Consider the following 14,292-nt stretch of genomic DNA (forward strand, 5'->3'; position numbering starts at 1 on the left):
TTTCACTAATAATTTAGTTACAGGACATTCCAAAAGTCATAAAATTTACCTAAAAAGGTAACTTCTATTCAATTTTAATGACACGATTAAAAGAAATAAAATTCTGAACTACTCGCAAGGCATTTTGTCTGTCTATAAAAACCACTTTAAACACTTCCATAAAATTAAAATTAGAAATTTAAAATTTAAAATTAAAATTAAAATTAAAAATTGAAAACCTCATACTTCAATCATTAAACTCTAAACCCAGCATGAGATTAAGAATATAATAATTACTACAATTTATTTTCAATAAAAACTAGTTATGGATGACATTTAGGTATAAAAAGTCTCCACAACGGTAATCATAAATTTTCCATAGTGGGTCCCACAACAATTTTTGAAACTAGTCTCTGGCTGGCTCCCTCATGTTAAGGGGGGATCCACGTGGTTACTAAATTCCGACCGTTGTAATTAACCTTTTGTCATTCAAAATAACAACTCTCTCAAATTTCTTATTTCTCATTCATTCCCAAATTTCCACTCTCGCATCTCTCGTCTCTCTCTTTCAAACTCTGTCTCTCTTTCTCTCATATCTCCATGGGAATGGCGACGGAAACCCTAGCAGGAGCAGCAGGACCAGGAGGAGATACTAAGGTAATCACAGATTCTTTTTCAACGTTTTTTTAGTGATTTTTCGTCGATTTTAGGGTTTTTTTATCGTCTCTTTTCGGGAAATCTAGGGTTTAAAGTTTCGCACACAGGAGAATGTTTTAGTTTGTCTCTTTGATGCCTTTTATTATCTGGATCTTGGTTGTATGAAAGCCGATCTAGGTGGAATTTGAGAATTTATGAGATTGGAAATTGAAATGAAAGTGGTTTTTCGAGATTAGGTCGAAATTTGGGGGGATTTTTGGTTTTTGATTGGTTTTGGTTTTTAATCGAGTTAGAATTAGGTTGAAATTGGGGATTTCTCGTATCCGAGGGTTGAAATTTTGGGGGATTTCTTGTTTATGATTGAGTTGCAATTAGATTGAATTTCTTGTTTCTGATTTGATTTGAAGTAGGTTGAAATTTGGGGATTTCTTGTTTTTGAATTTGTTAGTTGTAAATTAGCAGGTTTCTTCAGAGAATTGTGGTGAGGATAAACTAAGGTGGACACTGAATGATTTCGACATCGGAAAGCCTCTTGGAAGAGGAAAATTTGGTCATGTGTATCTGGCCAGGGAAAAGAAGGTACGGTAACTAACAATTTCTGTTCTCTGTCAAGGGTTTTATTTAGTGTATGTAAAGTTCTTCATTCCATTGATCACTGTAGATTAACAATAACTGGCCTTCTGGGTCTATGGATTATTGTAGATTCAATGATCTATAAGAAATCTGATGTTATCAAATTGATTGATTTGTGTGGAAATTGCTTGATTTGTTATTAGGTGAAGGTACTTCTTTGACATAGACTGATTTCGTTTGCCTAATTTTCTTTAATCAGAGTAACCACATTGTGGCTCTAAAAGTATTGTTCAAGAGCCAGCTCAAACAATCTCAAGTTGAGCATCAACTTCGCAGGGAAGTTGAGATACAAAGCCATTTAAGAAACCCGAACATTCTTAGACTCTATGGTTACTTCTATGATCAGGTACTGAAATTTGTTGCTTTGCAATTTTATTCATCCAGGAGAATCGATATACTCGGGTTTAAGCAATTGATATTGATCCAATCCGTTGTAATTTTATTTGGTTATTGCAGACTCGGGTTTATCTGATCTTGGAATATGCTGCTAAAGGTGAACTTTATAAAGAACTGCAGAAGTGCAAATACTTTAGTGAAAAACGAGCTGCCACTGTGAGTTTTTTTATATACATTAGTCACCACTTACTGTTGGTTTAAATTGTTTCATGTCTAAGTGTTGTTTTAATTCGAACTTCTGTTCCTTTGAGATTGTGAAAAGCTGAGATTCTTTCTCTTTCAACAGTACATTGCTTCATTGGCACGAGCGCTGATATACTGTCATGGAAAGCATGTCATACACAGAGATATCAAGCCAGAGAATCTTTTGATTGGCGCTCAGGTTGCTATTATACCTTAAATGATTTGTTTTTACAGTTGGTCGACGCAGTGCCCATGTACTAATCCTGTATGTGTTTAATTTCTCTATAGGGTGAACTGAAAATAGCTGATTTTGGTTGGTCTGTTCATACCTTTAACCGTAGGCGGACCATGTGTGGCACATTGGATTATCTGCCACCTGAAATGGGTAGGTATTCAAGATTGTTTGTGAACAATGTAAACTTTTATCAAGAATTTTGTATAATGAATTACATCCAAGTCTAACTACTAGTTGTTTTACAGTGGAAAGCGTAGAGCATGATGCCAGTGTGGACATTTGGAGCTTAGGTGTCTTGTGTTATGAGTTCTTGTATGGGATGCCTCCATTTGAAGCAAAAGAGCATTCTGATACATACAGAAGGTAATTTAAAGGTTCCTGGTGATTAATGTGGTTTATTTCATGGTAATGGTGTGTAATGATAATGTAATCCATTTTGCAGGATTGTTAAAGTTGATTTGAAATTTCCACCAAAACCAATTGTTTCTGCTTCTGCTAAGGATCTTATCAGCCAGGTGAAATCTCGTTTTCTCTTGTTTCATGTTTTCTTTTTTTTTTCCAACTGAACTGGACCGGATTGAATTTCATTTGCCTCAGCATATTACAGATGTTCTTAGAATTAAGTCTTACGTTGTTGTTTCTTGAATATTTGTAGATGCTAGTGAAAGACTCTTCACTGCGTCTTCCACTTCACAAGCTTCTTGAGCACCCATGGATCGTACAAAACGCTGATCCTTCAGGAATCTACCGAGGTTGAGTAGCTGAAGGGGAGAGGTTGGCCTTTTGAGCTGGAAATCGTGTCCATTGCTTGCTATATAGTAATTACTCTTTACATATAGACAGAATTTCACATTCTTTTTAGTAGTGTACTGTCTACTGTCTAGGTTTCAGTAACATATGTTGTTCCCGTCGGTAACTTTCTTGTTGTAATAACACTGTCGTTTAAGTTCTAATTTGGATGTCGATGTTGTCTTCCTCGCTGGTAAAACAATAAGCGTTAATGAAGTTCTCTTGTATTATTTCATTATTTTGGGAAATCACTGTGGTTGGTTTATGCATTTCAACTGAGCACTCTGTATTAACTCATGAAAGATACTGCAGAAGGATATGTTTACAAATTACAAACTTTTGTCAGAAAAAAAGAGCATCGACGCGACAGTTCTGCAGTTCTGCTAGTTTTCTTTTGTGTTATTTACCTCTGCAGTTCTGCTCGGAGAAGAAGTTTAGTTCGTAAACCTAATTCTGTGACTCAAGTCGGCGAGAAGAATAGACACGGTGAAACTGCACTATGAGTCTGAACCTGGTGAGTAAATGACTGTGAGAAAGAAAGTTCATTACACACTCATTTCAGGTAGAAAATGAAGAAAAGAGAAAGAAAGAAAGAAAACGAAACAGATGCAGTCAAAAGATACTTGTAATTTCCAAAAACAAATTGCAAACGCTGGGTGATAAAAGAGCACTGAAATCTATTGCCTGTATAGGCTTGATATAACTTAAGCCAAAGAAAACTCAAGTACAGCTTCTCTTCTACTAGATAAAAGTTTCTCGGCATAAAGTAAAGGGAGTTACTTATTCTAGAGGACTGCAACGTTTATATTACAACCATTTCATGTCCTCAGAGACTACACAATACTGTTTGGGGAAATTGGGTTGAATTAAGAGAACCTTATAAAACTACTAAACCACACTGCAGATCACACATTTCACCTTGCAGTGCTGATGTCTTTGCTCACAACACCATTCTGCAGACCATTCGGCAGGTTATTCTTTGTTGTGGTAGTTGGTTCTTCTTTCTCGTCCTCCTTTTCCTCTACAATATCATTGAGGCTTGAGAAGCTTGGCTGGTGGGTTGATGACAAAAGCCTAGCCCACATTCTGTCGGTTATTACGACGTTGTTTTGTTTTTCAGTTACACGCTGCAAATTGACCAGGCAATGGATTACACAAGTTGTCTAAAAGAAGAAAAACAGAAATCATGCGCAAGAAATATGAGACAGCATAAAAGAAAATCTTATGACTCCAAAGTTGCTATCTACTAGGTTACTTTTCCACACTTGAAAAGAGTTGTGTATATCTCATTGTGGATTAACATATCCACATTCAACAATGGAAGTGAAGTGATATCATTAAGAGATGTCATGGAAATCTTGCCTAGGAAACTATGTGGAGGAAGTAGGTTCACCCACATCACTCAGCTTTTAGAAAACGTTATGACTTTTAGTGAAAAGTTAAGATAGTCACAGGACGGAGATGATCGGTAGATAAGGCTATGAATTATGGTTCTTATTCAACACGTGTTCTTAGTTTGGGATGCTTATAGTTGGATGTCTGGAAGAATCCACATCAATAAGACCTCGGGCCTCTACTGTGGGCTAAAAAGAAAAAGGTATTCGACATCTCATAGACCTATACTAACTTTCATACTAGGCCGATATGTGACTATACCAGGTACTTTTGTGTTGTTTAAAAACGCGAAGATATCTTAAGTTTGCAGGTCAAAATCAGAAGCTAGTTCTTAAATTTTAGAACAACTCACATAAAATGGAATATACGCATGTCTCCCATTGACAGGTCCGACGATGAAGCCTGTGTACCCTGCCATTGCTCCATGAACAGCACTTTGAGCAAGAAGTGTGCAATAGACATTGTCTGAGGCATTACTAGGAACAGCGCGGATCATATAAGTAGGATCTGAAAGACAACATTCATCACTCAATCAGGTCAGGATCAGTAACTCTGGTGCAAATCAAATCCTGTGAAAAGAAAATGGGACTTGCAAATCTCTGTCACCAACCTATATACTTGAGATTTATGACCATCTTATGTCTTCTTTTGAAGTGATCCTATAAGATAAAAGAATCAAGTACAATCAGCTGACGCATAATTTGAGGTGACGCAATATTTGAGTGTAAGAACCATATTTTCATAGCTTATGGCTGCAAAGATGTACGCCCAAGTAGTGTACCTTTATTCTCTGAGATATCCAAAGTCCAACATCTTGGAGTAACTTGTTTCCTGAAGCATCTTGTTGGTCCATCGAGCGCATGCTTTCAGTAAGCATCTCCTGTCCCGCACCTTCAGCTATCACAATAACCATGTGTCCATTTTCTTTTAGCCGTTTTTCCATGTATTCAAAAAGTCCCCCTGGTCCTTCAAGATAAAAGGGCGATTCAGGAATCAAGCAACAATCCACATCTCGGCTGGCAAGAGTAGCATACATTGCAATGAACCCTGGAATAGTAAATCATTAGACGAAGAACATAGCAAAACTCAATTAGGCTACTTCAGAAGACATAGTTACTTGTCTAAAGAGACTTAGGGCATCAAGAGGCTCAATTTTCCCATGGAAAATATTCTTCTCATTTTTAGGGAGGGATTATCTGGTGATATCTAATGGAACTTATGGTCCATAATGTCTATGGTGCAAGTAAGGACCAGCAAAGGAGATGAAGCTTACCACTGTGACGACCCATTAGCTTCACAAGACCTACACCATTCTCGATACTTTCAGATTCAACATGTGCGGCATTAATGGCACGTTGAGCCTCTTCAACAGCAGTGTCAAAACCGAATGATCTGTCAATTATCTGAATTCGCATGTCGAAACAATCAAAAAATGCAATAATTTCAGAAACTAATAATTCCTGTTAAATATCTGTGAAACAAAGAAGTGGCAGCATTATGGTTACCGCAATATCATTATCAATCGTCTTCGGTATTCCGACAACTGCAACTTTGAGACCACGTCTTTTGATTTCCTACATGATGGCAAATTAGATTATCCGTGAAAACAGCTAAAGATGATATATTGATGTCAGATAAATTGGTCGAATGTGACAAATGGAGTATCAGCATATACACACAGATGTTATAATAAAGGTAATTGATTACTGAATAGTATCCTTTGAACTCAAAATTTTAAAAAGTGTACCTCATAAATCACTGATGCTCCTTTCTGGGTTCCATCTCCTCCTATGATGTACACCTAAAAAAACACGTTTCTAGTTTAAACCAAGGTGTAATATGAAGAAAAAGACCTAAACTATTGATATAACAGCCTTGATATTCAATACACATTGGTATCCCTGTACCTGGTTAATACCCCGGTCTTGAATGCTGTCAACTATCTTTGAGGTATCATGGCCACCTCTTGATGTCCCCAGAATAGTTCCACCCCGCTTGTGGATGTCATTTACAACCTTTGGTGTCAATGGAACTGTATTTCGAGCATAGAAACCCCTGTATCCACCCTACATATGGCAATTCCCTTGTCAATTGGGGATACTAAAAAAAAATTATGCACATACAAAGAATTGTGCAAGATGATATGGTAAATTTCTCCTTTTCAGTTACGAAATAATGCTGTAACCTTACCTCAATTCCTAATATTCTTGTGGCGCCATACATATGGTAAAGACCACATACAATCTCCCGAATCACCGTGTTAAGTCCAGGGCATAATCCACCACATGTTACGATACAAGCGTGCACTTCATCGGATTCAAAATACACCTAAACACATACCCAATTAACACCATTAACAAATTGTACTTTTGTAACAATTTCTCATCATTTCCAATTCAATACAACAATAATGATGGTTAACCTTTTCCCGTGGTCCAGCTCGCCGAAAATGTATTCCTCTTTCACTAGTCCTTGTTTGAACAGTCTAAATCAGCACACAAAATTAACAAATTAGATTAAATCTTATACAAAAATCAAAACCACAGAAATTAGTTGAGGGTTTTCTTATCCAAATTCACCTGTTGAGCTACAGTGTCATCAACATCAACAAAATACTGCCTGAAGTTAAAAAGAAAAAAAAAATCTGAAATCAATACTCATCCAAATTTGCAGAAACAAAATCTTCTAACAAAATATGAGAATTACACTACTTACTTGACTACTGCATAAGCAGGATTGTCCTGCAATGGATTTGGGTAAGTCTGTACAAAACAAAATTTAAAAAGAAATTGATTAATTAAACTAATTAAATACTAAAAAAAGTATATACAGAGAACAAAAACTGAATCAAAACACTCATAATCAGAATCAGAATCAAACAATTGAATAGAAGTCAATGGTCAAAATTGAGTCAATACACAGCAGAGAGACAGAAAAACATACACGAAGATCATCATCAGCAGAGATATAATCAGTGAAATGAGGAACATCCTCAAGGACATAACCACCATCGCCTTTGACAATCTTTGGTTGAAACTTACTCGCTGTCAAATTCTTCGACGATAATGATCTACTATTAAACGACGGATACATATTTGCAGAAGACAACGCAGAAGATGAACTAACAGTAAACGAATTCTTAGAAGTTGGACTTGAAGAAGAAGAAAAAGCAACAGGATCAGAATTTGTATTTGTAGATGATGATTTTTTAGTAATCAAATCCATTCAAAAGAAACTCCACCAAAATTGAACTTGAAATTGAGGAAATTGAAGTGAGAATCGACATATTTATAAATCAAAAAAAAAAGTTAGAAAGTTTTTTGGATTATGAAATTCACGGGATGTTGACAAAATTTTCTTTCGTTTTCAGTTTTGTTTTTCTGATTTTTCTTTTCTTATATTGGCGGAGAAGAAAGCATGGAGGAGAGTTGAGTTTTATACTAATGGGAGTATTATTGTTAACTGAAAACTTATATTAGTTGTCTGCCATGTGTTAAAATTTGGTGAACAAGTTAAGAGGAATATTCTGGATGTTGGGTCCTGTTAATGTGGTGAACAATATTGGCCGTACAGATTTGTAGATTTGTTATTGATTTACTGCCGCCTATGGTAAATTTTATTGTTGGTTAGTGCTTTCAAACTCTATCTAATAATTTTTTTGTTGTTTGAACGGCATGTTACGTCGGAAAAATCAAAATTGTTGAATTGTAGTTACACGTCATGGTATCTCTTCGTCGAGCATGACGACTTTTCATATTTATTTTTAATCCTCAAGATTGTAAAATGAGTATCGTGACACTATTCAAAGAGTTTTTTCTTCTGAAAGTAACATTTACAGAGGTCGTCATGGTCTTCATCCCTAAACCTTGAAGACTAGTGATGTAGTATGAATAGTCGGCAGGTTTTGAAAAGTTAAATCTTCCCGAAAACAAGTTTTTTTGTATCAAATTTTGTTGTTGGTTGTCATGGTTTTGTAAAAATAAGATGACGACTAATAGACAGTCGTCAATGTGTTGCATTTTCGAATAAGACGACTGTAAATGCGAAAAACTATTTTTTTTCGGCATGCTTAGTTTCTTGTCGAACATGCCGACTAAGTTTGGTCGGCATGCTTTTTATGCCGACTGTTCATGGACTGAGCTCTGAAGGCACTTAGTCGGCATGCTTTTTTTTCAGTCGGGCATGCCGACTTTCCATACTATGATTTCTGAAAGTGTTGATTTCTTCTATAGTTTGGAGAATGAAATCATTAAATAGTTGTGCAATTTCCTTATTAGAAGTGTTTGGCTAATGTGGTATCATTTCCGTTATAAAAAAAATTCCAACAAAATCCATAATTTCAATCTAACCAAAACAAGATTTTATAACTATTAATTCAACTTATTAATCCAACAAGATTAACTAAAATAAATATGTTGATTAGTGCTAACTAAACAAGGAAAATTTAGCCATTTTCAATTTTACTTCCTAATAACCATATTTTGTCTTATCAGGTATACCCTAATTAATATAGGTATACTCATATCTCGCGCAGTATAACTAAAGGATGATACCATATTTTCTAAAGGCAGGGTACCAATTCATATAATCCAACGACTAGATTATTTTGTCTTATATGTATTGGTACCCTACCTTTAGCTATCATGATTTTTGAACCATGTGGATCATGAACTGTTTTCGAGCAACATCGAATTATATTTATACCATGTGATAACACTTGGTTGAACTTCAGTGTATGAGCTATCCTCACGGTTTACTCATTGAACCATGTAAGTTTGAGTTCGACACTAGATTTTGTGTTTATAATTTCCTATGAAGCCTAATTTGTTAGCTTATTGTTATTGTAAGCTTTATAATAAGGTCATGCAAACCCTAGCTTGTTGGCTTATCATTATTCTGAAGAAAATAGAGCATAGATTCATCGAGAGTACAAGTCCAAGAAAATATTGTTTGTGCATTGTTAGATAAGATTACATCGATTAGCAAATTTCCTCATGCAAGCACAATAATTTTGTTTCAAGAATTTCATTCATCGAAATTGGAAAGTCTCGTATCAAATATTTATAAACCAAGATTCAATGAAAAACTTATCATGGCGAGCACCATCATCAATGGTGCAGTTACTGAATTTATCTTTTTGTACTTTTCTTCTTCCGTCAAGGCTTTGTCCCAGTATATTTTATTTTAACGAGGCAATTGTTTGAGCCTTTACATACTTATGCAATTTCATGTATTTTCTTTTATGAGTTTTCTAGATGTGTTTGTAATGACTTCACTTCGTGACAATGGTCATCGAAAGGAGTGTTACAAACCAATATTTATCACTAAAAGGCCGTTGTATCTAGTACTTGGATGGAAATCTCCGCTAAAACTTCATGTGATTATACGCATAATAATATAATTCTCTTTTAATTCTTCTTTCTTTGTGCCTCCTATCTCTTCCTTATTTCTTTCAAAATTTTAATTTTTCTAAGACAGTAAAACTCATAATGAAACATAAGAAAGAAAAATCAAACATCTAGTCGGAAAACTTTTTGTTCGTGCGCTGTTCGAGTATTTTTATCTAGCAGCATCACAACCAAATAATGGATGGTTGATGATACTTGCTAAAACACTCATAAGTTAAAAATTTGTCTGAATTAAATGCCACTCATATTCCTTAATATTTGGTTGCGACGCTGCTAGATGAATAAAATGCTCAAGTTACTCGCGAGGAAAATATCTTCCCGTTTAGTTGTTGGGATATCACGTCTTATGAACCCCAATAGTCCAGGTGTGCCCTTACCAAATAGGGGGAGATACATAACAGCAGTCTATGTTGGGTTATAAGAAAAGGCATCAGGAGATGTTTCTTTTCTTCACGAGTGTTATCTTCTCAAGTGTGTGAGAAAGAAAGAGAGGCAGTAGAGAAAGAGGGAGAAGTGAGCAGCCACCATTGTTATTGGTGAGCTTTGAAGTTAGATTGAAGAGAAGAAGAAAAGGGTTCTTGTCAAAGATCCGTTTGGTTGTTGTGGTGAAGATTGATTGATCAATTTCCACATCTCTTCAAAGGGGAAAAAATCTAGGGTTCGCTCAAACTCTAGTAGTAAGTAATCTTACTCTTGCTATTGTCAAATTGATAGTGAATCTCATCTTATTGGTGAATGAATTGTTGATCCATCCTTAGGGGTGAGTGTAATTAGGCAAATAGGTATCCAAGTGCTATATGCACCTTGAAGTTGTTGTTATCCCCAAATTGGGAGGATTGTGTGTAACCCATTGTTGTTATAGTGGAAGATTTGCCCGTGGTTTTTTACCCTTCACCTTGGAGGGGTTTTACCACGTAATTGCTGGTGTTGTGTGATTGGTTGCTTCTATATCGTCATAGTTGTGTATTTTCTGTATTTGTGTATCATTGCTTGTGTAGGTTTCGTATTGCGCATAGCGGCTCGGATTTTGGTAAGTCTCCCCCAACACTAGTCCACCTATATGACTTAAAATATGGCTTGTTACCCGGTTTCCAGCTCACGATACAATATATGTTTGTTAACGAAATTTACTTCACTGGCCCTACTATTTCTTTTATGGAAAATGTCACGTGGTCCAAATTTTGTCTGTCATGTGATCTGAAATCAACAAAATAAACGAAAACCTGTTATGGATCCATATTCGTTTTTTCTTATGACCTGAAATTAATAAAGTCACCGTAGGAAAAATTCATCTTGTAGTCTACAAATCCAAAATTTACCTCATACCACTCCACACCACAAAATTTGTTTGTGAGATGCAAAATCTAACCGTGACCTCGATGAATCAAAATTTTAACTTAAAATCCTACGACGTAACAAAAATTCAAACAAGATCCTCGGGAATGTTTGATAGGCATCCAAAAAATGAATCAAAAAGATAGAAAGTCATTAGCACGGGACGGGATCCATTTTTGAGCCCTACAATTAAAAGTTATATGAAAGGGTTATTTTAGTGTTGTCTAAAATGTTGTATGTCTAGAATTTTTGTTACCAAATAAAACTAAGATTTATATCTGATCAAAAAAGTAAGAAAAAGTGAAACTTATGCAATCCCTCCGGGAAGTTACAAACGTCTAGTGGAACTTTCTTTTTTTGCAATGCTTTGAAATGGTACGGTAAGTAAATACCTAACCAAAGGACGACATTGCCTAATAAAAGTACAACCATGTTAGGAAGGAGACATTTTGTTTGGCATGTCCCCCAAATATTAGGTGAGTCATGTGTTTTTATGCTAACAAAAGGGTTGGCTATCTTGTCTCGAGAAAAGAGATGAAGAAAACAATGGGAGTAGTATGTACGTAACTATGGGCCGTGTACCTTCATATTGCTTGCACAAAATTACAGTGATCTCATGTTAGAGTGACAAAAATAGACAAAGGTAAAAAGAACACGGTCCACTGTCCAAGATATAAGTTTTATAGTTAGATTGTTTTGTGCCTGTTCTTCTTCTAACATTATTGAGATATCAACTCTGTTATATGGATTTTGATACCTTCCTGGTAATGTTGCACCTCATTAGCAGTCATGCAAACTAACAAGTAACAATACATTTGTCAAATTTACTGTGCTGGTTTTACTTTTAGTCTACGGTCATATGCATATATGTGCAGTTGATAAGTACAATAACTGATCCAAGAAATTCCTGGTACAGATACGCCCATAGCTTACAAAAGGTGTCAGTGGATTCAGTTTTAGTTCAGAGAACATTAGCACATGCACTTATCATTATTTCATTAGAAACCTGGCCATGTGCCATCTGCTGACCTCCCAAAATTCTAGGCTCAATAATTTTAGCCGGTTATTGTTTACAGGTCCTCAGTATTACCCTAGACATGACCTTACATTGCATAATTGGAAACCATCTTTAATTTTCTTTTTTCTGATAAAAAAAAAAAAAGAAAAACATCTTTCAGGGATCCTACATACATAAACATAAGCATAAAAAATGCCACCGGCAAGCAAATAATTTAATTTAATTTGTAGGATTTATATCGTGGCTTGATTGGGGTATACCCAGATTAATTGGGGTATACCCATTTTATTCCCATCCAAACTAGTAATCTAAGGGTGTCTAAAAGGTGTTAAAAAACCAAATTGTCCATACAAAAAACCATGCCCGTTGAAACATATTGAAAAAAATTTCAAAAACTTTCTTCAAAACTCTAACTATACATGATGAGATCAAAAAAAGAAAAACGAAGAATCTAAACGGATCGAAAGTCGGTAAGGTTTTTTTTGTCGACCTTGCCGACTATATTTTAGTCGACAGGGTATAAGGTTGAATATCTTGCCGACTTTCATCTCTGAAATCAGCAGTTACAGGGTCGGCACATTATTCAAGCTTATACCCTGCCGACTATATTTTAGTCGGCACGATATTCATCCTTATACCTTGCCGACTATAGTTTAGTCGGCAAGTTATGAAATTAATACCTTGCCGACTAATGATGCATTTGTAACACCTTTTTCTGTATGTCAAAAATCTTATAGTCGGCAGGGTATTTTTTGTCGACCTTACCGACTTTTCAGAACTAAAAATGTTGATTCCTTCTATAATTTTGAGTATAAAATCACCCAGCATCTCTACAATCCCATACTTATAAGTGTTTGGGTAGTACGATTTCATTTCCGTTACAAGTAGAATTCTCAAATAAACAACAACAAAAAAAAACAAATCTCAAAAATCTATCCATATCCATGAGTTCAATCTAAAATAAAACCTAATTCCAAAATTTTAATCAACTAATTAACTAACTAAATTAATTACCTTAATCGTATTTATATGTGTTAATTAGTCAAAGATAGATTAGTCATTTTTGTAAATATGTGGTTAAGGGGCTTTGTTTTTTACTTCAAAATGATCTTATTTTGTCCCATTTAGTATATTCCAATTAATTTGGATCTCGCGACGATTTATACGCAGCAAGCTGATGGTTGAAAATCACAAAATTTCAGGTTGAAAAACTGAAAAGTTGACCCCCTAGCCTGAGGTGGTCATTGGCGTGAGTACAGCAAATTAAGGTGGTAATGTTTGTACATTTCAAATTATATTAATCAAGAGCACGTGTAGATGTAGGTAATTGTCACTGTCTGACAGACATGGAGACTGTATAAGGTTACGTGGCACAAAGATGAAGTCATGTAACACGCACATTCTTTATTTTTTCTGTATTATTTAACAAATTTATTTTATCAACAAAGTATATGCTGTTTTATTTGATGAAATATTTTAAGTAAAAGTACAGGTTCATCCGATATAGCCCACTAGAGGATATCAAATTTAAATTAATCATATTACTTTTGCATCATTTTTCGATTAATATGGAAGTGGGGGATCGGACCATAGCTAAATAGTGTGATTTTTTGATTAGGACATTGTTGCACTTGCATATATATAAAGTTGAAAACAGTTTATGTCCGATGCACCTTGACAACAAAAATTTGTACGGTCTTTTACGAGAAAAAAGAAACCGTGATTTTGCAACAGAAAAAGATGGATACAATACACAATTTTCAAATTAGCCTACCAGAATAATAGAAGATACACCCCTCAACAACTATGTGTTCACTACCGGTAAATGTAGCGCGGTTTCGTGCACTTATATTATTTCTAATTATTCGGCATTCAGTTCGACAGATTTTTTTTTTCATTCTGTAGAAAAATGATTAAAATGGTTACATAAGGTTTTACAGGCCGAATAAACATTGGCATCCTACGTGCATCAACCATCATCGCTTAATGTTGATATCAAGTTGTTAAGGTATTTGGATTGAAAAGCCAAGAAAATTAAAATGGGCTAAATAAACAGTAGAATGATGGCCATTAGTATTAGGCCCAAACCAGGAAGGCGTGGTCAAGATATTGTAGATGAATACCAATGAGACCAAACAATTGACATAGCTAGGTTATGCCCGCCATAGACCAAACAATTGAACACCAATGGAAAAAGATTTGACGTAGTTTTTTACAGCAACCGAAGGCTTAAATGTCACCATGGTACCGTTGTCAAATGAGAA

The 14,292-nt window shown here is 35.3% G+C and overlaps 2 protein-coding genes across 2 annotated transcripts; one reads left to right on the forward strand and one right to left on the reverse strand.

The window, feature by feature from the left end:
* Positions 1-487: 487 nt before the first annotated feature.
* On the forward strand, positions 488-3,112 carry LOC113317100 (serine/threonine-protein kinase Aurora-2-like). The gene is made up of 9 exons (XM_026565240.1): positions 488-636; positions 1,099-1,215; positions 1,469-1,615; positions 1,726-1,821; positions 1,952-2,047; positions 2,137-2,233; positions 2,329-2,446; positions 2,526-2,598; positions 2,739-3,112. The coding sequence occupies exons 1-9, from the start codon at positions 580-582 to the stop codon at positions 2,838-2,840; spliced, it is 903 nt and encodes a 300-aa protein (XP_026421025.1). The 5' UTR covers positions 488-579; the 3' UTR covers positions 2,841-3,112.
* Positions 3,113-3,479: 367 nt separating this feature from the next.
* LOC113317098 (ATP-dependent 6-phosphofructokinase 3-like) lies at positions 3,480-7,650 on the reverse strand. The gene is made up of 13 exons (XM_026565239.1): positions 7,211-7,650; positions 6,983-7,029; positions 6,847-6,886; positions 6,690-6,752; positions 6,458-6,595; positions 6,175-6,333; positions 6,015-6,068; positions 5,773-5,841; positions 5,541-5,670; positions 5,049-5,314; positions 4,878-4,926; positions 4,620-4,774; positions 3,480-3,999 (listed from the first exon to the last, which is right to left on the reverse strand). The coding sequence occupies exons 1-13, from the start codon at positions 7,490-7,492 to the stop codon at positions 3,787-3,789; spliced, it is 1,665 nt and encodes a 554-aa protein (XP_026421024.1). The 5' UTR covers positions 7,493-7,650; the 3' UTR covers positions 3,480-3,786.
* Positions 7,651-14,292: the final 6,642 nt, after the last annotated feature.

The sequence above is a fragment of the Papaver somniferum genome, chromosome 10 (assembly GCF_003573695.1).
Source record: "Papaver somniferum cultivar HN1 chromosome 10, ASM357369v1, whole genome shotgun sequence".
Lineage (NCBI taxonomy): Eukaryota > Viridiplantae > Streptophyta > Magnoliopsida > Ranunculales > Papaveraceae > Papaver > Papaver somniferum.

Coding starts and splice junctions, on each gene's coding strand:
- LOC113317098 (XM_026565239.1), bottom strand. CDS start 7,492: ATGGATTTGATTACTAAAAAATCATCATCTACAAATACAAATTCTGAT. Junction 6,596..6,689: donor GAGCTGGACCACGGGAAAAG/GTTAACCATCAT, acceptor GTATGTGTTTAG/GTGTATTTTGAATCCGATGA. Junction 5,315..5,540: donor GCTAATGGGTCGTCACAGTG/GTAAGCTTCATC, acceptor TTACTATTCCAG/GGTTCATTGCAATGTATGCT.
- LOC113317100 (XM_026565240.1), top strand. CDS start 580: ATGGGAATGGCGACGGAAACCCTAGCAGGAGCAGCAGGACCAGGAGGA. Junction 2,048..2,136: donor ATCTTTTGATTGGCGCTCAG/GTTGCTATTATA, acceptor ATTTCTCTATAG/GGTGAACTGAAAATAGCTGA. Junction 2,599..2,738: donor CTAAGGATCTTATCAGCCAG/GTGAAATCTCGT, acceptor GAATATTTGTAG/ATGCTAGTGAAAGACTCTTC.